The following is a 26994-nucleotide window of genomic DNA, read 5'->3' as shown; positions in this document are numbered from 1 at the left end:
TTCAAGCCAAAATCCTTGCCTCTTCTGTCTCTGTTCTATCTCATGCTGACCCCTTAACAAAGCCTGCTTGCTCCACTTTGTCTCCAGAGTCTGACTTCTTTTTTTATTTATTTAATTTATTTATTTCAAAAGCAGAGTTACAGAGAAGCAGAGGCACAGAGAGAGAGAGGTCTTCCATCTGTTGGTTCACTCTCCAAAATGGTCACAACGGCTGGAGCTGTGCCGATCTGAAGCCAGGAGCCAGGAGCTTCTTCTGGGTCTTCCACATGGGTGCAGGGGCCCAAGCACTCGGGCCATCTTCTACTGCTATTCTAGGCCATAGCAGAGAGCTGGATCCTAAGTGGAGCAGCTGGGTCGCAAACCAGCACCCCAATGGGAGGCCGGCACTGCAAGCAGCAATTTTACTCGCTACGCCACAGCGCCAGCCCCTAGAGTGCGACTTCTTACCAACTCCAAGCACCATTATGTCCTCCCTGGACTTGGGCATAGCTTCCAGCCTGATCGTCCTTCTTCCAAAAAAAAAAAAAAAAAAAAAAAAGGTACCACTTTGATCTACTCTTCATTCAACAGCTAGAGGGAGCCTTCTAAAATATGTCCAATCTCACCACACCTCTTCAAAATCCTCCCATGGCTCCCCCATCTCACCAAGTAGAAACCGGGCAATGGTTTACACAGTCCTGCCCTATCCGGCCCGGAAGGGATGCGGCGTGTCTCCTGCCACTCTGCCCTCTGGTCTTCAAGCCATTCCTCAAGCACAGCCTTGCCTCCAGACCTTTGTGCTTCCTGTTTCCCCTGCTACAACGCCTCCCCAGGCCTCAGCGTGCCTCACGCCCTCACCTGCATCTCAGCAGCCTCTGCTCAAGTGTCTGGTTCCTTCCTTAGAATAAAAACTCCGCAAGAGCAGGCACGTGTATCTGCCTGGCTGACTGCTGTGTCCCAGCTCGGCACACAGGGTGCCCTCGGTAGATGTGTATGCGGTCCTAAGCCTTGTTCTTTCATTGTTTCTCTCTTTCCTGCTGATTCTCCAGATCTCTGCCAACAGGAACGCCAGGCAGAGGGCACTGAAACTGAGGGGAATGGAAACCTCTCTGCCAGCTTGGAACTTTCTGGGTGAGTTATTGAGGATCTTAGCAGGAAACCAAAGGCATGCTCAAAAACGTCTAATGGCAAAGAATTTAGTGAGGGGACCATTCACAGAGGTGAGGGCAGGGTTGTTGTGGGCTGCTGCTGCCACACAGATAATTAGACATGAGCCACTGAGGAGGGCCACAAGACCCTCCTCTAGGGGCGAATCCAAGGACCCACCCAAGTGGCCCCCTTTGCAATTTCAGTTATGATCAAAGTGTCTTTGGATAAAATGGGATCTCAGGGGCTGGCACCGTGGCTTCCGCCTGTGGTGCCTGTATCCCATATGGGCACTGGTTTGAGTCCCAGCTGTTCCACTTCTGATCCAGCTCTCTTCTATGGCCTGGGAAAAGCAGCAGGAAATGGTCCAAGTGCTTGGGCCCCTGAACTCATGTGGGAGATCCAGATTAAGCTCCTGGCTCCACCCTGGTCCAGCCCCAGTTACGGCCATCTGGGGAGTGAAGCAGTGGATGGAAGACTCTCTCTCTCTCTCTCTCTCTCTCTCTCTGGCTCTTCCTCTCTCTGTAACTCTGCTTTTCACATAAATCTTTTTTTAAAAAAAAAAAAACTTGACCTTATATTTTTAATGTAATTTGGTTAGCACAATCAGGAACAGGCAACCTACCTAATAATATGTGTATCACCATTTGCAGTCACAGCAATTAAGTGCCTCTGGTACTTTATCTCGGATTTCCTTGTCTTCCAGCATTGCATCCTGTGCCTCGCTGGTGAGAGTCTAGGAGACTGCGATGCTTCTACATACTCCAGGTTACTTGTGTCCTCTCTCCACATGCAAAGCCATTATCAATGCATGCACCAAGTATTTGAACAACGAGGCCGGCGCTGTGGCATAGTAGGCTAAGCTTCCACCTGTGAAGCCAGCAGCCTATATGGGCACCGGTTCAATTCTCATTTGCTCCACTTCCAATCCAGCTCTCTGCTATGGCCTGGGAAAGCAGTGGAAGATGGCCCAAGCGCTTGGGCCCCTGCACCCATGTGGGAGACTCAGAAGAAGCTCCTGGCTCCTGGCTTTGGTTAGGCCCAGCTCCAGCTGTTGTGGCCATTTGAGGAGTGAACCAGCAGATGGAAGACCTCTCTGTCTGTCTATAACTCTTCCTCTCAAATAAATAAATAAATATTTCTTTAAAAGAAAATAATCTGAACAACGTAATCCCAGGATTCCACTTTGGGACTCTCCTTCCCTGGCTCTCCTCTGGAACCATGTACTGTATCAGTGAGGATCCTGGCAGGAAACAGGTGGCACACCGTAAGGATACAGGAGAAACCTATCATTTCTACCCACCAATCAGCACTTGTGTGTGTAGGGATTTCTCTGGCAGATGCTAGCTGAGTCCTCTTACTCAGTTCAGTTCTGACGTCACCAACCTGGAGGCAGCATCAGACCGTACAGGTTGAGGGCTCAGTCCCACCAGAATGTGCCCCCCGATTCAGATGCTGGCCTGCGCTCCCATCTATAAATAGGGTAGTTCCCGCTACCTCAGGCTCCATTAATTTGCCAGCGTGGCTCACGGAACTCAGGGAAATGTTTTACTTACATTCGCGAAGGAGCCAGATGGGAGCACTGCATTTGACCAGACATGGGAGAAGGAGCACAGAGCTCCCAGCCCTTTCCGGGCAGCCTCCAGGAACCTCCACAGGGTCAGCTATCCGGGAGCCACCGAGCTCAGTCCTTTGGGGTTTTTATGGAAGCTTCATCACATCGCCGTGATTGATGACATCACTGGCCATTGGGATGTCAGCTGAACCACCAGCCTCTCTCCTCTCCCTGGTGGCAGGATGAGGGCAGGGAGACTAAAAGTTTCAACCCCAGGTTGGGTCCCAAGGCTCTCTAGGTGCCCCCAACCACTGGGCATATCTTTAATTTACAAAAGCCGCCCTTGTCACCCTGGAGATTCCAAGGATTTTAGAAGCTATGTCAGGAAATGAGCACAAAGGAAAAAATATATACATTTCACAATACCACATCCACTCAAAAGATTTAGCCAAGAATATTTTAATAAAAGGGCAGTGTAAGAGGCAGGGTCAGGATTAAGGAACTGTCACTGAATGATAAGGCCCCCAGATTCAGCAGGAAGGGAAAACCATAGCAAGGCCTTAAGGGGCAAGAGAAGCTTAGTTAGAGAGAGGCCCATGGAGAGGAGGCGGCCCCAGAGGGTCTGTAAACGGCATCGGTGAGTCCCCAACTCTAGCGTCGTCAGTCACCTGGAAAGTGTGAGAAAACAGTTTGCTGCCCCCACCCCAGGGTCTGGCTCTAGTAGGGCCGGAGAACGTGCATTTCTAACAAGCTCCCAGTGAAGCTGAGGCCATTGTCCAAAGACTGCTCTTTGAGAACAGCTGCCATAGGGTTTTATTCACTACAGACTGCAGCAAGACCAAAGATTCGGGCGATGAGCACCCCCAGCCCCTCTCCTTCCACTCATGGATCCCCCGCTGCTACCTCCCATGGGCAAGGAATCCTGGGTAATGCAATCTGCAGAGGTCAGTCTTCCAGCCTGCCAGGGCACAGGAAAGTGGACAATAAATAATGGGTGAGCTCGGGGCAAACAGAGAACAACTGCAACCAGCACAGGCTGAATATATCAACAGAAAGATGATTGGGTAGACGAATTAATGGACAGATACAGGAATGAGAGGATTAAATAATAATGGTTCATTTAAAAATTTTATTTATAGGGGCCGGCTCCCAGCTTTGGATCAGCACAGCTCCAGCCATTGCGGCTGTCTGGGGAGTGAACCAGCAAATGGAAGACCTCTTTCTCCCTCTGTCTCTGTCTCTGTCTCTGTCTCTATCTCTCTCTCTTTCTGCCTCTGCCTCTCTGTAACTCTGCCTTTCAAATAAAATAAATAAATCTTTAAAACAAAAAGAATAGGGGCCAGCACTGTGGCTCAGAAGGGTAAAGCCCTGGCCTGAAGTGCTGGCAGCCCATAAGGGCGCCAGTTCTAGTCCCGGCTGCTCCTCTTCTGATCCAGCTCTCTGCTATGGCCTGGGAAAGCAGTAAAAGATGGCTCAAAGCTTTGGGCCCCTGAACCCATGTGTGAGACCTGGAAGAAGCTCCTGGCTCCTGGCTTTGGATCAGCGCAGCTCCAGCCGTTGCAGCCACCTGGGGAGTGAACCAGAGGATGGAAGACCTCTCTCTCTGTCTCTACCTCTCTCTGTAACTCTGTCTTTCAAATAAATAAAATAAATCTTAAAAAAAAAAAAAAGAAAGAATAAGGGGGCTCCTTCATGATGCTAGGAAACTGGAACTCAATCCAGGTCTCCCACGAGGGAGGCAGCCCTCACCACTCACTCTCAGAGTCTGAATTAGCAAGAAGCTAGCGTCAGGTGCCAGAGCTAGGAATTGAACCCAGGCACTCCAATGTAGGACCGAGGTGTTTTAATGGGCATCGTAATCCCTAGGCCAAACGCCCACTCTTGGTTAATTATTAAGGAGTGCTTATTATGTGCAAGCCTCTAAGGTAACTGCTCTACTCAGAGAATCTTAGATTCACAAGACATAGATCTACTACCATTCCCAGTTTACAGAGAAGATCACTAGCATTTGCCTGATCACACAGCTAGTGAGTGGTGCACCCTGAGCCCCAACTGAGACACTATCCGTACAGTCTCCTCCTCTGGGCTGTGTGTTACACACTCAGTGCTGCGATCAGCAGACAGGCAGTGTGGACTAGTATGGAAGAGTGCAAATCTCAGAGAGCAAATCTGGCTTCAGATCACGCTCCAGCACTGCTGAGCTGTGCGACCTGTGCTTACGTGTAAAGCAGAGACAATATGATGAAAACAACTTGGACAACTACTTCGTAGCCTTGTTGGCAAAGTGAAGCAAGGTAACACTGGTTTGGCCCTTGACACAGAGCCTAGCACAGAGTAACCAATCATCATTATTAGCAACAGATGGAAAGAAAGAGAAGTCAGAAACCCATGAGAGTGAGAACACACCCCTCCCACCAAGGAGAGCCCAGCGTGGGGATGGTTACATGGGTGTCCCATCTGTTAATTTCTCGTTTGAGGTCTTCTCTTCCGCTCTTTCTCATAAGGATGGGAAATCGCTATTCCCCTCCTCCATCTGTCAATTCCTTGAAATTTGGGGATTTGTCTGAATATGAGCTGGCCAGCCCCTCTCCTTAGAAATCCCCTCTTGGTTCCCAGGATTAGGAGATGGGGAAAGATGAAATGGGCTATTCCAGGGCAGACTCTCCTGCCCCCTGTTCCTGTGACCCAGGTGTGGGACAGAGGAAAGTAATGAATAGGGGGCCAGCACTGTGGCATAACGGGTAAAGCCACCACCTGGAGTGCCGGCATCCCATATGGGTGCCGGTTCGAGTCCTGGCTGCTCCACTTCCAATCCAGCTCTCTGCTATGGACTAGGAAAGCAGTGGAAGATGGCCCAAGCCCTTAGGCCCCTGCACCCATGTGGGAGACCCAGAGGAAGCTCCTGGCTCCTGGCTTCAGATTGGCCCAGCTCCAGCTGTTGCGGCCATCTGGGGAGTAAACCAGTGGATGGAAGACTTCTCTCTCTCTCTCTCTCTGCCTCTGCCTCTCTGTAACTGTCTTTCAAATAAATAAATATTTTAAAAAATTAAAAATAATGAATAAAGGAGGGGGAAGTTCTTGCTGAGCTCAACTTTAATCCCAGGGCCTGGGATGTGGGAAGGAAGATCTTGGCTCCCTCCCAAGGAACGTTGCCTTTAGGCTGTTTGTCCCAGTGGAGGGACTGGTTCCCAGATAGCGGATGGGTAGGAGTGTGACAATCCAGGAAGGCCACCCCAGCTCTCGTGGTTGTCCCTAGGGCACCCAGGAAATGTCTTCATCACAAGCCTCGAAGGAAGACAACACCAACGAGGAGGACACTGAACCTAGGGAAAGGGGCGCAACACTGCTCTGACCCCCCAACCCTGACCATCACTTCTGGTGGATGAAGCTATTGCCAGCAGTGGGATTACAGTACCACAACTCAGTCCTCTTTTTCTTGGCCAGACGGCAAGCTGCTTAGGCTCTCAGAACTGAAGCCAAGGAAAGCAGAAGAGGGGAGAAGAGGGTGGGCGGGGCAGGGTTCTGCCAAAAAGAGGGGGCAAAAGGGGAATCCATGGAATGGGACATGGAGGGGAATTTCTAGACGGAGAAAGCGAAAGCTCTGGGCCATAAATAGGAGGCAGCCGCAGCCTTGCACAAGCACTCACACTGCTAGGTCCTCTCACGCCTGTGCACTCCCCAGTGCTCGCCTGCTCCTGCTCCCCGCTGCACACCCATCCCAAACCTGCACCTCCCAGCCTCCCGCAGACACGCACCTGCTCTGCCTCCGCTCACCCTCCATGGCCCCTGGTGCAGCCCGGCTCCTGGCCCTCAGCCTGCTGGTTCTCTGGACCTCCCTGGGTAAGATGGGGGTGGGGGGCGCTGACAGTGCCGGTGTCAGACTGCTTTGCCCTGGGTGTGAGGCAGCTACTTAGGTCTGGGGTCTCCCTGTGCCCTGTGTGTGTGTGTGCCTGTGAGTGTGGGTTACCTACACTGGATTCCAAATTGAGTCCGTCTCTTGCTGTATCCCAGGGCCTGTGGCTGTCCCCCTCTCTGCACGCTCTGTTGCCTACTGCCTCAGTTTCTCAGGCAGAAGGAGAGAACAGTACAATCTCTGTTGAATGTAGAGAGAATGGGAGACACTGCAGCTGGGCTGGTAGTCAAAATATCAGGTCTCTAAAACAGCTCTCCACCCAGCACTGTGACCAGCATTAACTCGTCATTTGCTGGACTGTGGGGATACCGAGAGGGCTTGGGAGGGAGGATGGAGTGATTGGGGCAGGAGGAAGGCACTGTGGGACTCAGGGCCATGGCTGTTGATCAAACAGTTTAGAAGGCTCACGTCTATTTGTCAACCACTAGGGTGACATCAGTGCATAATGGACTGAATATCAAGCCAACCACCTGCCTACCCCCCACCCCCAAGAGTTGTCTTCAATCTCAAGTAGAGCCCTGCTCGCCACCCCCGACCCCACCCCGTGGTCCCTATGGCCTGACGCCTTCTCTCTCCTGTCCCAGCACCAGCTCTGGGGGGTGCTAACGATGCTGAAGACTGCTGACTGTCTGTGACCCAGCGCCCCATCCCCGGGAACATCGTGAGAGCCTTTCGCTACCTGCTCGTCACCGATGGCTGCCGAGTACCTGCTGTAGTGTGAGTTGTTGGGGGGGGGGGGGTTCCAGCCTCATCTCCCCCAGTCAGCCCCTGGTGATACCCCCACTTTCTTATCCCTCTTCTCCCTGTCAAGACCAAGTCCCTGAAATACCTGCCCAGACGTGGTCCCCAGCCTCTGCCCCTCCTACTACAGCCCTCCAGGAAGCTGGGCTCCAGGACTCCCTTCTCTCTGCCTCCAGGTTCACCACACTGAGGGGTCTCCAGCTCTGTGCACCCCCAGAACAGCCCTGGGTGGGCCGCATCATTCGGAGACTGAAGCGAATCTCTACCAAGGCAAGCCTGGCCCTCCCCAGCCCTGCCTCCTGCCTCCAAGCCCCTGGCCCCAGCTTCTGCCCCTGACCCTGCCTCTCCTTCCTCCCCAGGGCAAGCACCAGAGCAGCTAGCCCAGGACAGCACCACAGGGGGCGCTGTGTCTCAGTGAGGATGTGAACCACCGGGGTTGGAGGACTAGGAGGGAGGAGCAGGCTCCCAGCTCCCCTGCACCAGGCCAGAGCCAGCCAGGGCAGAGCCTGCAGTGTCAACGTGAGTGTGAACTCGAGCGAGAGGGCCCGCGTGAGTGAGGGCACAGCTTCTCCTCACCCAGACTGCAATGCTTCCAATAAAGCCACCTGGCACTCCCGCGTCTATCTGTCCACTGTCTGTTTGCTGTCTGTCTAGGAGGACAGGAGTAGCAACGGGGGAGGTGGAATGGCTGGACCTGTTTTCCACCCTGCAGCCCAAGCAACCTCCTCCCCAGCCTCCGCCTAACACCCCTCATGCTCTCCAGACCAGGCCCCCTCATGTCTGTTCACAGCCATCACACTGCGCGGTTCAGCAACACTAACCTAGGGGCACTTCTCCGACACCAGAGGCCGTCCCGCCGCCCCAGGGCAGGTGCTCAGGGATGGCTGTCACTGGGGGAGGGAAGCTGTCAGCAACCAGCTCTTATGGCTGGGGGGGAGGGCAAAGAACCTCAACCGGGAGGTGAGGGGGGAGGTGGAAACCAAACCGTAAGAGGCCCATGAAATAAGCTGATCTGGCCTGGTCGATAAACGACAGGCAAGACTTGAAATTTAACAAATCTGCAGCAGACTAATTTTTAAGTTGATAATTGTGTATGGCCCGCAAATGATGCTACAAATACCCAAATGGCCCTTGGCAGAAAAACAGCTCCCCACCCCTGCCCAGAGCCTGGGAGGGAAGAGCCCATCCACACATGCCATCCCCTGTCTGGTACCCTCCTCTCGATTCTCCCCACCCCATTTCCCATGGGGTCTAAATGCTTCTTCTTCCAGGAAGCCTTCTCTGACCCCAGGCTACATTAGGTAGCTTCCCCCCTTTCTGAGTTCCCTGGGCCCCCTGCCCCTCCTCCCTCACAGCACTCATCACGCTGACTGAGGTCTGCCAGTTTGTCCATCTTCCTGGAGAGAGATCGTGTCTATTTTGGGTTCTGTCTCCCTGATGCCTAGCACTCTGCCTGACACAAAGCAGTCTCTCAACAACTCGTTGTTTAGGGGATGAAGTACATAAGGAAAGGCTTAGCAGCCAAGGGTTAGGACTCATGTGTCCACTCTGTCCATAATCTGATGCCTTCCTCGGTCTGAGCAAGGTCCGGCCCACCCATGTCATGATGAGGCCACGCCTCCCAGGGACACCAACACACCTGAGATCAGAGAGGGGAGAGAGGCCCACTGTGTGGGAAGGAGGAGCAAGCCGGGAAAGCTGGGAAGAACCTCCCCCCACCACCACCACCACTACGGGGCACAAGGGACTCGGGCAAACTGAGACCAGTGGACTCTCGGGAAGAAGGCCCTGCTCTGGAGGACGGGAGCCCGTGCCTCTCGGAACATGCCACACAGCTATTTTGCGAGGTGTGAGCGCCTCGTGCTTGGGAAGTCCCCTGAGGCAGCTGGCTGGCCTCCAGACCCTCGCCTCTGAGGGCCTGCCTGCTGGGAGCGGCAAGGCTGTGGTGCTGACATCAGATGGTGGCTGGCAGGCAGGACTGGGTATGCTTGGCCAGGAAGAGAGAACATCACTACCCCAGACGCACGTCAGCCAAACTAGCTCCACACAGGCCCAGGCAGGCCTTGAAAGGAGAGCAGTGGTGAGGGGGTTGTGCAAGCCCCTCCTCACTGGGCTGACAGCAAGACAGCCTTTTCCTCGGAAGCAGGTGTTCAAAACCTCAGCGCTCTGTGTCACCAGGAGTGAGAGGGATGAGGACAGTTTTCAGGATCAGCTGCATGGCTGGCAGTGTGCCCATGTTGCCTGGGGAAAATCACCCACCCATCCGTGCGCCCATGCATCCCTCCACGCAGCTTTCCCTGCATCCACCCACTCATTCCCCATCCATCCATCCATCCATCCATCCATGAAGCCACCACCAAGCCAGCCAACCCTGGCCACCCAGCTGTGGACCCTGGGCCAGGGCCCCAGCAGGCAGGGCACAGACACACATGTGGCGGGGAGGGCACTTAGTCTCAAATCCTTCTAGTTCCCAGTAAAACCAAGGAAGCAAGCCCAAAGCCTCCCTCTGGGCCCTCAGGGGAATACTCAGAGCAGAGCGGGTAGAACTAGCAGGACCGAGGCCCCTGGACACCAGCCCTATGACACAGCCACAGAGAGGTCCAAGAGCAAGTCCTGAACTCAGGGCCCGGGCCTGAGGCTCACCATCCTGTCTCCGCCCCCATCACCATGTGATTCGGAGCAAGTTCCTTCCCCATTCCCCAGCCAGAGGCCTCGGCTGCCCCATCTGTCAGACGGCAGGAAGGGACTGGATTTTGCAGGGTCCATCCAGACAAAAACGTGGCTCCTGAATCTTTGAAGTCTCTTGATAAACCTCTGGCATTTGCACAGCCTCCTTCAACACGAAGCAAACCCAGAGCTTTCCCACTGCCTGGGGCTCTTGGAGCCACCTCTGAGAACAAAGGGGAACGTGAGGCTCAGGAAGAGAAAAATCCAGGAGCTAGTGAACAGGAAGCTCTCTGCCTGGCCCTGGACGCCTGGGGAAAGGAGGATTCGGAGGAAGGGTAAAGGGTGGGCACTGCCGCCCCTGAAGGAGCCAGCCTGTCACCCTCCAGTCCTCTCTCCTGCCAGCACCCTCCACTCTAGCTTTCCCCCTTCATCTTTTTCACCACCCCACCCCAGACATACCAAACACCCGTTGGGCACTGGACTTCTTCCCCTTCTCTGCCTGCCAGGAGCCCAGGGATTGGAGGCTTGTCCCACCTGCTCACGTTTTCAGCACTGTGACGCCTTCTAATCAACTTTCTGGTTCACTGTGATTCCCTGACAAGTGTTGTGTCTTCATTTACGTCTTCATTTCCTGTTCAGGAAGCCGCCTGTCCACCTCTGACAATGTGGAGGCTGCCAGCTCTCTGAGGGGTGGCTTGGACTCCTAGCTCCCCGATTTTTTCAGGGTTATGAGAGCCTTGTTGCCTGCCCTTAGATGCGCACTTTCCTCTCTAGGACATGTGGTGCTGCCAGAAGTTCAAGGCTTCAGGTGAGTGGCACCTCCCTGCCCTCCTGCTGCTGTGATCCCAGCAGCCAGTGTCTCCCGGAAAGTTCCTGATATTTGTGCTGAGAGAGCGCCCAGCCGGTTCTGGACAAAAAGCTCCCAGCCCCAACAGCCTGTGTGAGAGCTGCAGGGAAAGGGATTGAGTCTTGCCCACTTCCAGCGCCAGCATTGCTCTGCACAGAAGGGGCATAAAATAAACTCCAACACGTATTTGATTAATGAAAGATGGAATTGAACATGGCCCTTTCATGCTGTGCACCCCACAACCTGGAGCACATCCAGTTCTCAAGACAGTTGAGGCTGTCCCTGTTTTGCGGTTGAGTTTTGGTCAGAGCCCGCTCCATAAGGTTTTGATCATATTTCAATCATCTCATGTTCAACTTCTCGGCAAGTCCCCCCACCATGTCACCCCCTTCTCGCCTCCGGGAAACTCAGAAAAAGCCAAAAAAAAAAAAAAAAAAAAACCTTAGCAACAACAGTCTAATGAAGGATGGGGACTCTCAGTTGGGGAGTTTCCCCCAAGAGCCTCTCTGTAGAAATAAGAAGCCTCTTCCCAAGGCAGACAATATCCCACATGGCCCCTGAGACTTTGTCCACAGGGGAAGACAGGGCATATAGCACAAACTAGTTCATCACTAGTTTTTTTTTTTTTTTTTTTGACAGGTAGAGTTATAGACAGTGAGAGAAAGAGACAAAGAGAAAGGTCTTCCTTCCGTTGGTTCACTCCCCAAATGGCCGCTACGGCCAGCGCTGTGCCAATCCAAAGCCAGGAACCAGGTGCTTCTTCCTGATCTCACATGCAAGTGCAGGGGCCCAAGCACTTGGGCCATCCTCCACTGCCTTCCCAGGCCACAGCAGAGAGTTGGATTGGAAGAGGAGCAACCGGGACTAGAACCCGGTGCCCATATGGGATGCTGGTGCCGTAGGCGCAGGATTAACCAAGTGAGCCACAGCGCCAGCCCCCATCACTAGTTCTTACTAGGTGCTGGGTATTTCATTAAGAATTGTTGCCAATCCTATGAGAAGATGAGAAAACCAAAGTACAGAGCTTAGGTGTCTTGCCCAGACTGGTTAGCTAGCAAAACAGTAGAGCTGGGGTTTCTACCTGAGCAGTTTGGCTCCAGAATCAGTATGCTAAGGGAACGGCGCTGTGGCCTAGTGGGTTTAGCCTCTGCCTGAGGTGCTGACATCCCATATGGGTGCCAGCTCTGATCCAGCTCTTTGCTATAGCCTGGGAAAGCAGTAGAAAATGACCCAAGTGCTTGAGCCCCTGCACCTGCATGGGAGACCTGGAAGAAGCTCCTGATCCTGGCTTTGGATCGGCTCAGCTCTGTGCATTGCAGCCATTTGGGGAGTGAACCAGTGGATGGAAGACCTCTCTGTCTCTCCCTGTCTGTACCTTTACTTCTCAAATAAACAAATTATATATAAGAATCAGTATGCTGAACCACTCCTCATACCACCTCTCTGAGCTGACCCATGTCCTGAGTACAAATGGAAAACAGTACAGCAGCCAGGTCTGAAAAGATCATCCATAGGGAACAGGGAAACGGGGTGCTGACCACGTGCCAGCCTCCAAATGAGTCCCTTCCTTACACTGCATTCCCAAGCCACCCTGTGAGCTGGTATCATTAATCCCATTTTAGGTTTAAGTAAATTGAGGCAAGGAGAGGTAGACTGACCTCCTAAATCTACTCAACTAGTGAGTGGCAAAGGTAGGACCACAGTCCCAATCCACCCGATGGGTTACTCTTGGACTGAGGGCTATCTAGTTTGGGTAGAAAGACTTGGCTTCCTAGAAAGAGTTGAGAAAAAATTAGGGGAGCTGGAGGCCTCTAGTGTGACCTTAGCACTTGAACCTTGACACAGAGTTGCCTCTGCAGGACCTCCAGCCTCCTGGGCCTATCCAGCAGAAGGGAAGTCAACTTCCCCAGAGCCTCAGAAGGAAGCTTACTCAGGCCTCAGTGGAGCAGTGGAGAAGTGGATCCGGATAGAGTGCACGCATCTCCATCCCCAGGAGATCATCTCAGGCCTAGGGGGCGGGTGTTGTGACAGCGGGTTAAGCCACAGCGTGCCACACTGGCACCCCATAGCTGAGCGCCGGCTTGAGGCCTAGCTGTTCTGCTACAGATCCAGCTCCCTACTAATGCACCTGGAAAAGCAGGCAATGATGGCCCAAGGACTTGGGTCCCTGTTCAGAGCCTGTCTCCTGGGCCCTGTGCTAAAGAGTGAGGTGACATGGGATGGGTGCTTGGCACTGTGGTCAAAACACCATTTGAGATGCTGGCATTCCACTCAAGTGTCTGGGATAGAGTCCCCGTTCCACTTACCATTCCAGCTTCCTGCCAATGTGCGCCCTAGGAGCAGCAGATGATAGGTCATCTATTTGGGTCCCTGCCACCATGGGTGAGACTCAAATTGAGTTCTAAGCTTCTGTCTTCAGCCTGGTTCAGCCCCAGTTACTGTGGGCATCTGGAGAGTAAACCAGCGGATCGAAGATCCCTGTCCTTAAATAAAAGTAAGTAAAAATTAAAGAAAATGAATAAAGTGACAGCAACTCACTAAGGAGAATTCTAGCATGCAGGACCACCCTCAACTTTATGCAACAGAAAATATGAGAGCCACAAAACACCCTTCTGCTTGATGGTGGACATACAAACTTTTTAATAACAACGGGGAGAGGGAGGATCCAAAAAACAGACAAGAACAACCTTGAGGAAAATAATAGCACTCATGAGGGCACAGGGCCCAGACGCCTTTGAAGGAAGCACATGTCACTCCTGAGAAGCTTCTCGTCGGTGCTGGTCTCACCACCTGCTTGTTCTACTCTCCGGCTCCCCGTCTCAGCCCTTCCTAAGCCATGGCCGCGGCCTTGTTTCAAGCAGAGACTCAGTCAGCACCGGGTTCTGACCTGCTGCGTGGGGACGGGGAAATCCATCCATCACAAGTCTCATCCAGGAATGGGCCTGACGTCACGGCCTGGGGCTGAGCAGGGTCTGTAAACCAACAACCCAGCCAGGTGTGAGGGACACTGGGACTGCCTGTGTGGTGAACACCCATTCCATGCCATTGTCAGCATTCCTGAGTGGCTACAACCTTCTGGTGATTCTGCTTTTCCATCTGTGAGACTATGGGATCACCTGGGCAAGAAAGCTCTTGTGTACCTGAAGGCCAGGAGAGCCTATAAACCGGGAGCTAGCTCAGGGCAAACAAGCTCTCCCCATCCCATAGAAAGCACCCAGAAGTCACCAGGGCTGGGAAAGTTGGGCAGAGAATGCCTTTTCCAGAAAAGGTGGGCTGCTGGACAGCACAGCCACTCAAAGACAGAGGGGAACACAGACAGGAGCTCTAACTTAAGATCGCGAAGACACTTTTTCACTGAGAACTGGTGTAGGGGGGGCACAGTTGGCAACTGGCCAATTGCCCCTGGTAGCCCGGGGGAAAATCAGGCCACTTCCATTCCAGAGAAGCTGGTGGCACTGTTCTTCTGGGTAGCACAGCTCCTCTTCAGGGCACATCACTCAGCCAAGGCCAAGTTTGTAGACTGGAGCCTCTCAGTCTCCTGGCAGATGTTCTGTTCCACTGTGTCACACTCAGCTAGGAACGCCTGGAGGACAGACACAGGGCAGTGAGGGCCAGCCAGGGCCAGGCGACCAATGCCCACACAAGGCTCTTCGCTCAGCCATTCTGGGGAACTCGTGCATGGATGGAGATGGGCTCCTGGCCTGGGTTTAAGGGAAAGGGAAGGTGGAGGTGGGAGAGGGCAGGGAAGCACAGGACCAGGGTTTCTGACCATGTTCTAAGCCAACAATTCCCCAAAAGATACAAGGCCACTAGGTCACTGCAGTTCAATTGCACAATTGCACAACTTCAGGGGACACAAGAATATGTCTCCTGGAACTCTGTAGTGTGTTAGCACTATCTGTTCTCCAGTGAGCCTTCTCCCTGGATACTTTAAATTCAAATACAACCGCAGGGACATGAAGGGAGCTCTTTTCTGATATTTTGGGTTCATGCTGATAAACAAGCAATAAATAAAGAAAGCCAGGCCGCACACCATACTTCCACTCTACCCAGATGCAACCAGATAAACACATACCCCAGCACACTGACACTCACCTGGATCTTCTTCACCAAACCCTTCCTTTTCAGTCTACTGTCTTTGAAATTTTCTGGTAGGATCTATGAAAGAGTAAGTTGACACATAAGCAATCCTTAGTGAAGATGACATGAGAACCTGCCAGGAACACAGCCCACTAAATAGGTCACAGGTCACTGAAGTAAATGAGATGTGCATTTTCAGGAATCGCTTCCCTGGCCCTACTTCTTACATGGCCCTTCCCACGCCTTGCATCCCTGTAAAAGTGTCCTTTGTTCTCAATGTCTCAATGACCAGAAAATGACCTGGAACAGACTTTCTCCTTTCACTGTTTCCTATATTTGCCTACTATGCCTGGACACATCATGCCTCACTGTGCCAGGAAACGTACCTTTTGTTCCTTCTGCACAACCTCCTGTCAGTCCCCACCTTCGCCCCTCAGCAGAATCCCAAGCACAGAGCAGTTCCCCAGCAAGGAGGAAGCATCAGGCTGGAAATATCATTACTGTTGCTTGCGCTCAGCGACTCTCAGAAGCCTCCCAAGATCTGGGTCTGGTGCAATTCTGGATTGGAGAGCTCACTGGAACTACCAGCGGCTTGAGGAGCAGGGAAAAGCAAGCACTGTGGTTTCTCTGACCATGAGATCAGGGGCCACCTGGGCCCAGCTTCATGAGGATGACAGATGCTAGTTCTTATGTGGCCCACAAACACACATCCGACACAAGCCCTTTGCTGAACTCTGAGTGTTCTGTGTGTTCACACAGCAGCAGATGCTCACTGTCCCTGGGGAATGGGTTTGCTCATGCAACAGGAGGGAGTCATGGAAAGCGTGAAGTTAACCAAAATATTGTCACAGAAATACAGTTCTTCTCAGCTAACTATTTGCTTACCAGGGTGTCAATCTCCTCCAAAATCTTCATAAAATGCTCAATTGTGGCTTTTACTCTCCTATCAAGTTTGCTGAGAGCTTCGGCTTGCAAATCCTTGGCCAGAAAACCCTGCAGGGGAATAATGCTTTACTGTAAGAGCTCCGTGAGGCCAGTGGGAAACGCCATACACGGTACCGATGAAGTGACCACACCGTGAGTCTACCATTGCTCTAAGAGGCCAGATCACATCTCAGCCTCAGAACTTCCTCTGAGAAAACAGGCTGCAGGCTGCTCTATCTCATGCAGCCCTCTGTGGCTGCAAATACCTCCTGGGGCCTAGCTCTGGTGAAGCCCCCAGTCCCAAATGTTTACTGGTTCACAGGAGGCAAACTTAAGAGCACAGGCTGAGTGTGACAGCTCTAGGCTTGAGTCCTGACTGAAATGTACCAACTTGTGGTCTTGAGCAAGTTACTTAAGCCATCCATGGCTTGGTACCTTCATTATTTTAAAAAAAAAAAAGTTATTTATTGGAGAGCCAGAGTTCCTACCCATTGCCTCACTCTCCCAAATAACCACAATGGCCCCGGACCAGGCTGGGAGCAAAAGCTGGGAGCTGTAGGTGGGAGCCAGAACCCAATTCAGTGGGTTCAATTCAATACCATTCATGTGGTAGGAACTCAACTATTCAAGCCGTCACTGCTGCCTCCAGGCTCTGTAGCAGCTGGAATCTGGAATCAGCACAAGAATCAAGCATTCCAACCAGGGATATGGGTGTCCTAACCAGCATCTTAACCATTGCACCCAATGCCTGCCCCAGATATCCTCATTTTTAATACAGAAGTTATGGTATGTATATACCCCAGAGGGAATATACTAAGATGCTTAACACGACTCATGACATAGACATATGCTAACAAATGGCAATGGCACTCATATTATTTTTATTAAATGGTCTTACTCTTGATTCACATTTCTGGATCCAATGACGAGTTAGTTGGTAGCAAGAATTGGATAGTATGGAGCTCTGAAAATGTTTATCAAAGCTGAGAGCAAGAGTCACAGATTTGACAACATGGACCAAGAGTTTTAAACATTACCCAGCAATTCCAACTCAAAGTACTTATCTTATAAAAAAAAAAAAAAAAAAAAAAAGTCAGGCGGGGCCAGCACTGCAGCACTGTGGCAAAATGGGTAAAGAAGCTGCCTGCAGTACTGGCATCCCATATGGGTGCTGGTTCAAGTCCTGGCTGTTCCACTTCAGATCCAGCTCCCTGCTAATGTGTCTAGGAAAGCAGTAGAAGATGGCCCAAGACCTTGGGCCCCTGCACTCACATGGGAGACCCACAGAAAACTCCTGGCTTCAGATCAGTCCAACTCTCGCTGTTGCAGCCATCTGGGGAGTAAACTAGTCAGTGGAAGACCTCTCTCTCTGCCTCTGTAACTCTGCCTTTCAAATAAATAAATAAATCTTTGGGAAAAAAAAAACAAAAAACAAACTCAGGAATGGTCAAAAAAATTTAAGTTTAAGGACATTCAAAGAAGCATTACAGGGACAGGTGCTGTGGAGCAATGGGTTAATCAGCCGCTCAGGATGCCTACATCCCCTATCCTAGTGTCTGGGATGGAGTTCAACCTTGGCTTCCAACTCATCTCCCTGCTAATGTGCGTTGGAGGTAGAAGTGCTTGGGTTCCTGTCACCCATATGGGAGACCTCGATGGAGGGCCTGGCTCATGGCTACAGCTTGGTCCAACCCTGGCTATTGTGAGCATTTGGGGAATAGACAATCAGATGGAAGATCTCTCTCTTTCTCTCTCTGTGTCATTCTTTCAAGTAGATGACAATAAATAAACATTAAACAAATATATTTTTGAAAAGATTCATTACATATAATGGAAAAAATGTCAGATGATAAACGATAGAGAACTGATTAGGTAAACTATGACACATTCACCAACAAAATACTATCCAGCTTTGAAAAGTATGATCATTTTCAATGACATAGGAACACACCTCACTTTTTTATCTAATAAAGGAAAAATTTACAAAGCACACACAACATTATATCAAATTAAAAAATACATTTCAGGCTTTAGTAATGGTTATATATAATTTTTATTTTCTGTATTAGTGCCTGTACATGCATTTAACACTTTCATTTATCAACATATATTGCTTTATTATTATTATTTATTTGAAAGGCAGAGTTACAGAGAGGCAGAGGCAGAGGCACAGAGAGAAGTCTTCCATCCACTGGTTCACTCCCCAAGTAGTCTCAACGGCTAGAGCTGAGTCAATCCAAAGCCAGGAGCCAGGAGCCAGGAGCTTCTTCCAGGTCTCCCACATGGGTGCAGGGTCCCAAGGACTTGGGCCATCTTCCACTGCTTTCCCAGACCATAGCAGAGAGCTGGATAGGAAGTAGAGCACCCAGGACTCAAACCAGCGCCCATATGGGATGCTGGCACTGCAGGTGGTGGGCTTTACCTGCTATGCCACGGTGCTGGCCCCCTGTATTACTTTCATAATTAAAACACAAACACGTACTCATTAATGTTACAAGTATCGGGGAAATAAATGGTCTTGGGCTGTTCCTAATTGTTACTGGGTTTCGGCACCCCACCCTTAATTTAAGGAACTGAATAGGATCACCTTACCCCACTAGGATCATGCTCAACTTGATCCTTCCATCAAGCAACAAAACATTCTTTACAAGAGCCTGAACTGTGGGAGGCTACCTGTTCCTTTCAGACAGCACATGATCCCAGCCTAGCAGACGCTCTTCTCTGAGCATGAATGGGTGCTGGCAGGGGTTTGACAATAACAACGACAGCACTTAGTGTCGGGCTTAATTGCTTAATCTACGTTATTTAGATCTCACAACTCTTAAGAGGGAACACTATTACTTGCTATTTCACAGATGAGAAATCTGAGAGAAAGACAAACTTGCCCAGAGTAAAAGAAAAGGTAGAGCCAGGATCTGAAGCCAGGGAGTCTGCCTGCAGAGCCCAACTCTAAATCGCACATTATATCCACAAAGTTCTTATAGAAGGTAGTAAGCCGAAGCTCAGGAAAGAGGTTACCTGTTGGATTCCACTAAGTTCTTTATTCAACTCTTCTAGTTGGCTGGCTATCTTCTCCACAGACTTCTCCAAATCCTTCAACTTCTTTAGTTCAACCTCTTCCTCTGGACAGTTCTAAAGTATTTAACAATAAAATGAAGTCAATAACCACCAAGCACAGTAGCCTCCATTTGGCAAAAAAAATCTGACCATAACTGAGATGAACCACGCCCCTACAGAGTGGTCTTAACTGGCTTTTGTGGTTTCCTGGTTTTCATGGAGACCAAGTCAAGGATTATACATAAAGATTAAGATTTCCTACCTACAGGCCGGTGCCATGGCTCACTTAGCTAATCCTCACCTGCGGTGCAGGCACCCTGGGTTCTAGTCCCGGTTGCTCCTCTTCCAGTCCAGCTCTCTGCTGTGGCCTGGGAGGGCAGCAGAGGATGGCCCAAGTGCTTGGGTCCCTGCACCCGCATGGGAGACTGAGAGGAAGCACCCAGCTCCTGGCTTCAGATCGGTGCAGCACCGGCCGTAGCGGCCATTAGGGGAGTGAACCAAGGAAGGAAGACCTTTCTCTCTGTCTCTCTCTCACTGTCTATAACTCTACCTGTCAAATTAAAAAAAAAAAAATCCTATTTACAGAGATTCAGGCCACAGAGAAGATGTGAGGGAAACATTCTGGTGAGGGTCCTGACAGCTCAAGTTCAGAGAACAGATTCAGCATCAGACCCAGGGTGATCAACGGCCAGACTGAAGTCAGGCGGGTTAATAAATTACAGTGAACTACAGCAAGGGGTCCAGGAGGGCAAGATAGGCGGACTTGTTTTTTTTTGACAGGCAGAGTGGATAGGAGAGAGAGAGAGACAGAGAGAAAGGTCTTCCTTTGCCATTGGTTCACTCTCCAATGGCCGCCACAGCTGGCGCACCGCGCTGATCCGAAGACAGGAGCCAGGTGCTTCTCCTGGTCTCCCATGGGGTGCAGGGCCCAAGCACTTGGGCCATCCTCCACTGCCTTCCCGGGCCATAGCAGAGAGCTGGCCTGGAAGAGGGACAACCAGACAGAATCCGGCGCCCCAACCGGGACTAGAACCCGGTGTGCCGGCGCCGCAGGCGGAGGATTAGCCTGTTGAGCCAGGGCGCCAGGCCGGCAGACTTTTATTATACTTTTACTGTTGGCTTCTAAGTCAGTTTTCTATTTTTTTTTTTTTAACAGGCAGAGTGGATAGTGAGAGAGAGAGAGAGGCAGAGAGAAAGGTCTTCCTTTTTGCCATTGGTTCACCCTCCAATGGCCGCTGTGGCTGGCGCATCACACTGATCCGAAGCCAGGAGACAGGTGCTTCTCCTGGTCTCCCATGCGGGGGTGCAGGGCCCAAGGACTTAGGCCATCCTCCACTGCCCTCCCGGGCCATAGCAGAGAGCTGGCCTGGAAGAGGGGCAACCGGGATAGAATCCGGCGCCCCAAGCGGGACTAGAACCCGGTGTGCCGGCGCCGCAAGGTGGAGGATTAGCCTGTTAAGCCACGGCGCCAGCCGTCAGTTTTCTATTTTAAAATAATGAGGATAATGACAGCAAATGGTTACTGAACATTCCCTACACACAATCACTACCTGTTTATTAAAAAAAATATATATATTTGAAAGGCAGAGCATCAGAAATAGACAGACAGACAGACTGAGATATTTTCCATCCACTGGTTCACTGCCCAAATGGCTGCAACAGGCCAAAGCCAGGAGCCAGTAACTCCATTCAGGTCTCTATAATATAGGAAGCTGATGTTTCAAGTGGCAGCTGAACCTGCTATGCTGCAACACTGGCCCTGCCAGTCACTATCCTAAACGTGTCACATTTTATTTTTTATTTTTTTTTTGAAAGGCAGAACGACAGACACACACACACACACACACAGATCAATCCTCCATCTGCTGGTTCACCCCCTAAATGCCCACAACAGCCTAGGCTGGACCAGGTCGCGGCCAGGAACCAGAAATTCCATTCAGGTCTCCCACGTGGGTGTGGCAGGGACCCTCATCTGCTGTTTCCTGGGTGCACTTTAGCAGGAAGCTGGATAAGAAACAGGGAGAGACACAGTCCTAGGTACTCAGATACAGGATGCAGACATCCCAAGTAGTGGCTCAACGCCTGACCATACTACTTTTCTAAACCTTACCATGACCCTGTGAGAGAGATGACAAAACTATGCCTCCTGCCCCTCACTATTCTGACATTTAGAATATCTTTCCTCTCTCACCTAAACAGCGGGTGGCCAGGGCCAGCGGCTTCCTGCTTTGCTACACTCTCCCAAATCGTTCCTTCCTCTCTGCGGCCAAGTCTCCTGACAGTTCCAAGTCTGTATTAGATTTTCTTTGGCCCCACTTTGCTAATCTCTGGCCCCAGTCCACTCAGCCAGCTCAGGAAACTTCACATGCTCAAGAGTTCCACTGTGTCACAATGCAGGGCTGCCACAGCCCTCTCAGCACCTCAGGGCAACTACCCTCACCCGTCACCACCCTTTCCTGTCACCCACTGGCTCCCAGGCAAGAACTGAGTCTGAACCAGCCCTTTCAGTCGAAGAAGGTTCTCCCTTTGTGGGAGGATTTAGCAAAAGAGTGAAGGGAGAAAGGCTGTTGAAACTGGCACATGGGACTTATTTTTAATATTTACAGGTTTATTTTAGCCAATTAACTCCTTTGCAGAGTTCACTCCCTTGTTCATTAATTCATATTGCCTTGTGCCTGGTCCCATTTTCACTTCCTTTGATGCCCCTAGTAGTTTTGTTAAGTCTTGCCCTGTAATTTGTTGCTTTTAATTTTGATACCTCTTTATGAGTTAGCAATAAAAAGAATGTATGGTTTTTATCAACTGTCTCCAAAATAATCTCTTGTCAATGCAAGGAGTACAGTTCTTCCCATTCATATACCAGTTCAGTAGTTGCTTCCCTAACTGCAAGAGTAGCACCTGAAAAAGGCTTTGAGTTAGAGATGTGTGTGGCCGGCGCCGTGGCTCACTAGGCTAATCCTCTGCCTGTGACACCAGCACCCTAGGTTCTAGTCCTGGTTGGGGCACCAGTTCTGTCCCAGTAGCTCCTCTTCCAGTCCAGCTCTCTGCTGTGGCCCGGGAGGGCAGTGGAGAATGGCCCAGGTCCTTGGGCCCTGCACCTGCATGGGAAACCAGGAGGAAGCACCTAGCTCCTGGCTTTGGATCGGTGCAGTGCCAGCCATAGCGGCCATTTGGGGGGTGAACCAACGGAAGGAAGACCGTTCTCTCTGTCTCTCTCTGTCTAACTCTGCCTGTCAAAAAAAAAAAAAAGAGATGTGTGTGTTCTACCCCATGTAAGAGCGCTGTGTGGGACTATTCAACGCAATTACAACAATGTACTTTTGTGAATGAAAGTCGGCTTGTCAAATGCACCCTCTAGAAAAAAAGTAGTGTAATAGTTTTCTAAAGTTGATACTGCGGGACCTTTTTCTCAAAATAAACAAGTCCTTATTAAGCCAGGAAAAAAAGAAAGAAGGCTGTCCCAGACACTGTTTTAACCAGACAGAGATTGCACCACCAAGACAAAGCCACATTATTGAGGAGGCACAGCAGCTCCTAAGTCCTGGAGCAAAAAGCCTGATCCACAGGAGCAGGAGGGCACGGGAACAGCCAAGCTGGCAATCCCATCAGACAAACAGACTGTGCTTGCTTAGAGAGGCACTGCACCGGTGCAGAATCTGGGTCCCCACTCTGTCCTTCTTAACAGAACCACACACAAAGGACTTCAGTCATACGAGTCTCAGGAATTCTGGTAGAAAAAGCCATTTACCTTTTCCCCAATTAACATGACCCGGCAACCATTTTGTATTCCAAGTGCTGACAATGGTGTCTCCATTTCCTTCAGAGATTTTCCTGAAAAGAGGAGATAGGTATGCTGAGTTGTAAAAAACGCTTAACACTGAACATAGATTTTTAGCAAGTATACAGGAAATAGACAAGTGTATTCACTAATGAGACAAGGATAAATTGGTATAACCTTTTTAGAGAGTATCTTGACTTGTAAATTCACTTCTAGATATTTAGGATAAATACCAGACATGTGATTGCACAATAACTATATGATAACGCTCAATACAATCATATTCATGATAGTGAGAAAGTGGAAAGAACCATATATGTAGGAATAGGAGACCGATTAACCAAACCAATGAAGACTTTATAGGCATCAAAGCTCCTTTTTTTCCCAAGAATTTTCAATGCCATAATGAATAATAATGTTATAAGAAATAATATATAATATATATATTATATATATAATATATAAGAATAATAATGTTATAAGAAAAAAGTATTATAAAGTGTTATGAGGGGCTTTATTCAGGGGAACATTTTCTTCTTTGTGCCTTTCTTTATTCTGAAACATGAATATCTAATATTTTCATAATGCAGAAATGAAATGTTTTAAAAAGAAAAAGGGAATCCACATTGTGGTGCAGTGGGTAAAGCTACAGCCTGCAAAGCCAGCATCCCATATTGGAGTGCTGGTTGGAGTTCTGGCTGCTCCATTTCAGATTCAGCTCCCTGCTGATGCGCTAGGAAGGCAATGAAAGAAACCCCAAGTGCTTGGCTTCCTGCCACCACACATGGGAGACCCAGATGGAGTTCATGGCTCCTAGCTTCAGCCTGGCCCAGCCCTGGCCACTATGGCCATTTGAGGAGTGAACTAGTGAATGGAAGATTGATCTCTCTGTCTCTCCTTCTGTCACTCTGCCTGCTAAATAAAACAAATCTTTAAATAAAATATTTTAAAAAAGAAAAGATAAGCAGTTGTGCTATGAAATAATAAATTGCTCCTTATTACTAAATTCTTTATAAGGACTGGCACCCAATGGGATAAATCTACCCCATCAGACACCAGAATCAAGGGTTTCCATGTGAGTGGGATGACAGAGGACAGAGGTGGGCAGGGCGTAGGTCCTAGCAGAAAAAGGCATCATCTACTGGACCTGCAATATTCAAGCCATAAGTTTGTTCAAAACCCTGTGTTTGGTGCAATGGTTAAAGATGACACTTAGGATGCCTGCACCCCTTATCAGAGTGTCTGAGTTCTAGTTTTTGCTCCACTGTCGGTTCCAGCTTCCTAATGTACATCCTGGGTAGCTCAAGTACATGGGTTCCTGCAATCCAATGGGAAACAGATTGAATTCTGGATATCTTGCTTTGGCCTGACCAGCCCCAGCTATTGCACCCATTTGGAGAGTGAACCAGTGCATGGAAGATCTCTGCCTCTCTCTGCCTTTCAATAAATAAAAATAAAAATAAAAAAAAACCTTCTCTGAGTTGGCACAATGCCGTGTACTGGAAACAAGGCAGTACTTCTGCCCTTATGGATTTTGTTATTCTAACAAAGAAATTAGATGTTAAGCAACTAAGAAAACAATTATTTAATAATAATGTTGTATTTCATTACAAGTTATGCAGAAGTGGTAGGTAGCACCATGTGAACCTATAATGGAGAGCAGCTTACTTAGCCTGGTTAGTTTGACCAAGCACTCAAACAATGGCAAGATTGGGGCCGGTGCTGCAGCATAGCAGGTAAAGCTGCCACCTACAGTGCCAGTATCACATATGGGTGCCACTTTGCGTCCCAGCTGCTTCACTTCCAATCCAGTTCCCTGCTAGGGTCTGGAAGAGCAGTGGAAGATGGCCCAAATCCTTGGGTCCCTGCACCCGTGTGGGAGACCTAGAGGAAGCTCTTGGCTACTGGCTTCGGATCATGCCAACTCCAGCCTAACTCCAGCCATTGTGGCTATTTGGGGAGTGAACCAGCGGAAAGAGGACCTCTTTCTCTGGCTCTGCCTCTCAAATAAATAAATAAATAAATCTTTAAAAAAATGATGATATTTCTGCAGCCATCATGTGGCTTCAAATCAGACACCTGTCCAGGTGACTGAACGTGTCCAATACATAGCAGGCCTTCAATAAATATTTGCTGAGGGAATGAATGAATACACACATATACACTGTCCCAGTTTGGAAATGGAAAGTGTTACCTTCAGGTAAGGTTAAGCAGTTTTAAATCTATCCTTTAGCCAAAAGGGCTCAAAGCTGGAAAAGATACCTACCCTTAAATATGAGTTTCTGGAAAGGCAGTGGAACCCCTATGGCCTCTTCAACAACCTGGGCCAGGTCTTGGACAATTGGTTCGCTGCTGCCCTGCTGAGGGATGACATGAAGGTCATGCTTCTCGTTGCCTGAGGAGACAGAAGAGGATGGAGGTTAACTATTTCACATCGACCAATAGAGGCTGACATTTTATTATAACCGGGTACCAGCCTCCAAGGCCCAGCTCATATGCTCCCAACTGCAAAGGGCCTGCCCCCGTCAACCCAGCTCGCCTCTGGTGACCTGCTCCAGAATTTTTGCTTCCTCTCATGTGACAGCTAACAACATGAATGAGCGCTAGCATGTGAAGTACCGACACACGGGGCTTACTAGACTCGTTTCATACATGAAGAACAATTCCACAAAGCATGTACTACCTGTTATAAACAAACTGCCAGTTCAGGTCAGTTAAGAGCTGCCTTGGAGACATCTAGCTGATTCCCAAGGCCGTACTCTGCATCACCAGCCACCTGTCTCCCTCCTGGGACCCTTGTATTGGCCTTGTCTCCCTTGCTGTCAAGGGTCTGTTTTCCTCCCAGTCTCTGCCACTGGGCCCACACAGGTACACCCATGCTTGGCACTGTGCAAAACCAAAAATGAATGCGTACCAACAGCAGAGAATCTCGTTTGGAAGCAGAGGTGCCAACTCCTCTCCAGGTGGGTGGACAGTAAGATGGAGCCTGTGTCCTGTGCATTGCACCAGGACTTGAGCTTTGCCAGCAGCTCAGAGAGAAGAACCGGAGACATAGGCCCCAAGGTCATTCAAAGCTGCAGGACCCAGAGGCCCTCCGGGGTTCCCTAGGGTGGTTCTGAGGAAACCTGGCGGCCTCCGCTCCGAAGCTAACTCCAACAGCCCGGTGCCCAGAGTGTCGCGCGGGGCCCCACGGCCCACTCAGACCGCAATCAGGCGGCAACAGACACACTCTGAAGACAATAAATAGCAAACGCCCGGCCGAGCACCAAGTTCAGATTCCTCACACGCGCAGCTGTCCAGACACGGCAGAGTCGGACGCAACATGGCCAAACACAGGCAGGACACAGAACCCGCGATAACACACACACCGTCAGGCCCACGCAACACCAAGGCCTCAACAAATGGCCAAAGGTCCCGGCCACAAGTCCCACAGAAGTCGGCGCCACGGGCGGAGCCGAGACCCCACACTCCCGGACGCAGGGACAAGTGCCAGGGAGCCGCTTCCGGAGGACTCGTGGCCAGGCCTTTCGAGCCCGCACCCAGCCCACCCCGCCGGCCGGCGCTCACTGTGGGTGACGGTCACGCTGAGCCCGGCTGCCGCCATTTCCTCGGTCGCGGTCACCTCCTCCGCCTGGATCACGTCGTCTGGGGTCACCTCCTCGGCCGGGGGCGCCTCCTCGATCTGGGGCGCCTCCTCGTCTCGCGGCGCCTCCTCGCTCCGGGCCGAGCGGGTACGGACTTTCTTCTTCACCCGCGGCCTGCGAGCGCCGGCGGCGGCGCCCCTGGTGGGTCGCTCATGCCCCCCGGCTGCTCTCCGGAGGGATGGACGCTGAGAAGCTGGCTGGCCGCCCTCGGCCAGGGGCTCCGACTGGCGCGGCTCCCGGCCGGGCCGAGGGGCGCGCCGCCGGGGGCCCAGCTGGCCCCGGTCGCCTCGCGATCTCCGCGCGTTGCCGCGCTCCGCCAGGCCCGCGCTGTTGACCGCCCAGCGGTGGGAGCTGAGCGCCGCGTCCCGCAACCCCGCCCGGCTGCTTCCCGCCCCTCCCCGGCCCACCGGATACGCCCCTCAGAGCCGGCCGGCTCCAGACCCGCCTTATCCGCTGAAGCCTCCCCTCCAAGCCCCACCCACCGAAACGGGGCTCCGCCCTGCACACATGAAGCCCCGCCCGCTACGTCACGGAAGCCCCGCCCCCCAGGCTTCCTCCCTGCCCTCCCCAGTGCACGGGCGTTCCTTCCCCGGAAGGCCAAGCCGAAAACCCGGAAAAAGGATCGGGAAACTCATTCAGTCACATTGCGCCTGCGCATGGGGG

At 51.0% G+C, this 26994-nt stretch overlaps 1 protein-coding gene and 1 long non-coding RNA gene across 2 annotated transcripts; one reads left to right on the top strand and one right to left on the bottom strand.

Annotated features, from left to right (window-relative positions):
* The first annotated feature begins 6450 nt into the window (after positions 1 to 6450).
* LOC133771786 (uncharacterized) lies at positions 6451 to 7592 on the top strand. The gene is made up of 3 exons (XR_009867625.1): positions 6451 to 6520; positions 7178 to 7310; positions 7511 to 7592. It is a non-coding gene; the product is annotated as an uncharacterized LOC133771786 (long non-coding RNA).
* Positions 7593 to 13464: 5872 nt separating this feature from the next.
* BAG1 (BAG cochaperone 1) lies at positions 13465 to 26989 on the bottom strand. Its single transcript, XM_062206748.1, has 8 exons — positions 26980 to 26989; positions 26255 to 26725; positions 24954 to 25082; positions 22658 to 22740; positions 18871 to 18984; positions 15814 to 15921; positions 14944 to 15006; positions 13465 to 14431 (listed from the first exon to the last, which is right to left on the bottom strand). Exons 1-8 carry the CDS (start codon positions 26987 to 26989, stop codon positions 14342 to 14344), a joined length of 1068 nt encoding a protein of 355 aa, XP_062062732.1. The 3' UTR covers positions 13465 to 14341.
* Positions 26990 to 26994: the final 5 nt, after the last annotated feature.

This window comes from Lepus europaeus, chromosome 12 (assembly GCF_033115175.1).
Source record: "Lepus europaeus isolate LE1 chromosome 12, mLepTim1.pri, whole genome shotgun sequence".
Taxonomy (NCBI): domain Eukaryota; kingdom Metazoa; phylum Chordata; class Mammalia; order Lagomorpha; family Leporidae; genus Lepus; species Lepus europaeus.
Note: the sequence above shows the minus strand (reverse complement) of the source record. Positions and strands in the feature narration are given on the sequence as shown.

Coding starts and splice junctions, on each gene's coding strand:
- BAG1 (XM_062206748.1), bottom strand. Junction 15,007..15,813: donor TGGAGGAGATTGACACCCTG/GTAAGCAAATAG, acceptor ACTCTTTCATAG/ATCCTACCAGAAAATTTCAA. Junction 14,432..14,943: donor GTTTGGTGAAGAAGATCCAG/GTGAGTGTCAGT, acceptor TCTGTCCTCCAG/GCGTTCCTAGCTGAGTGTGA.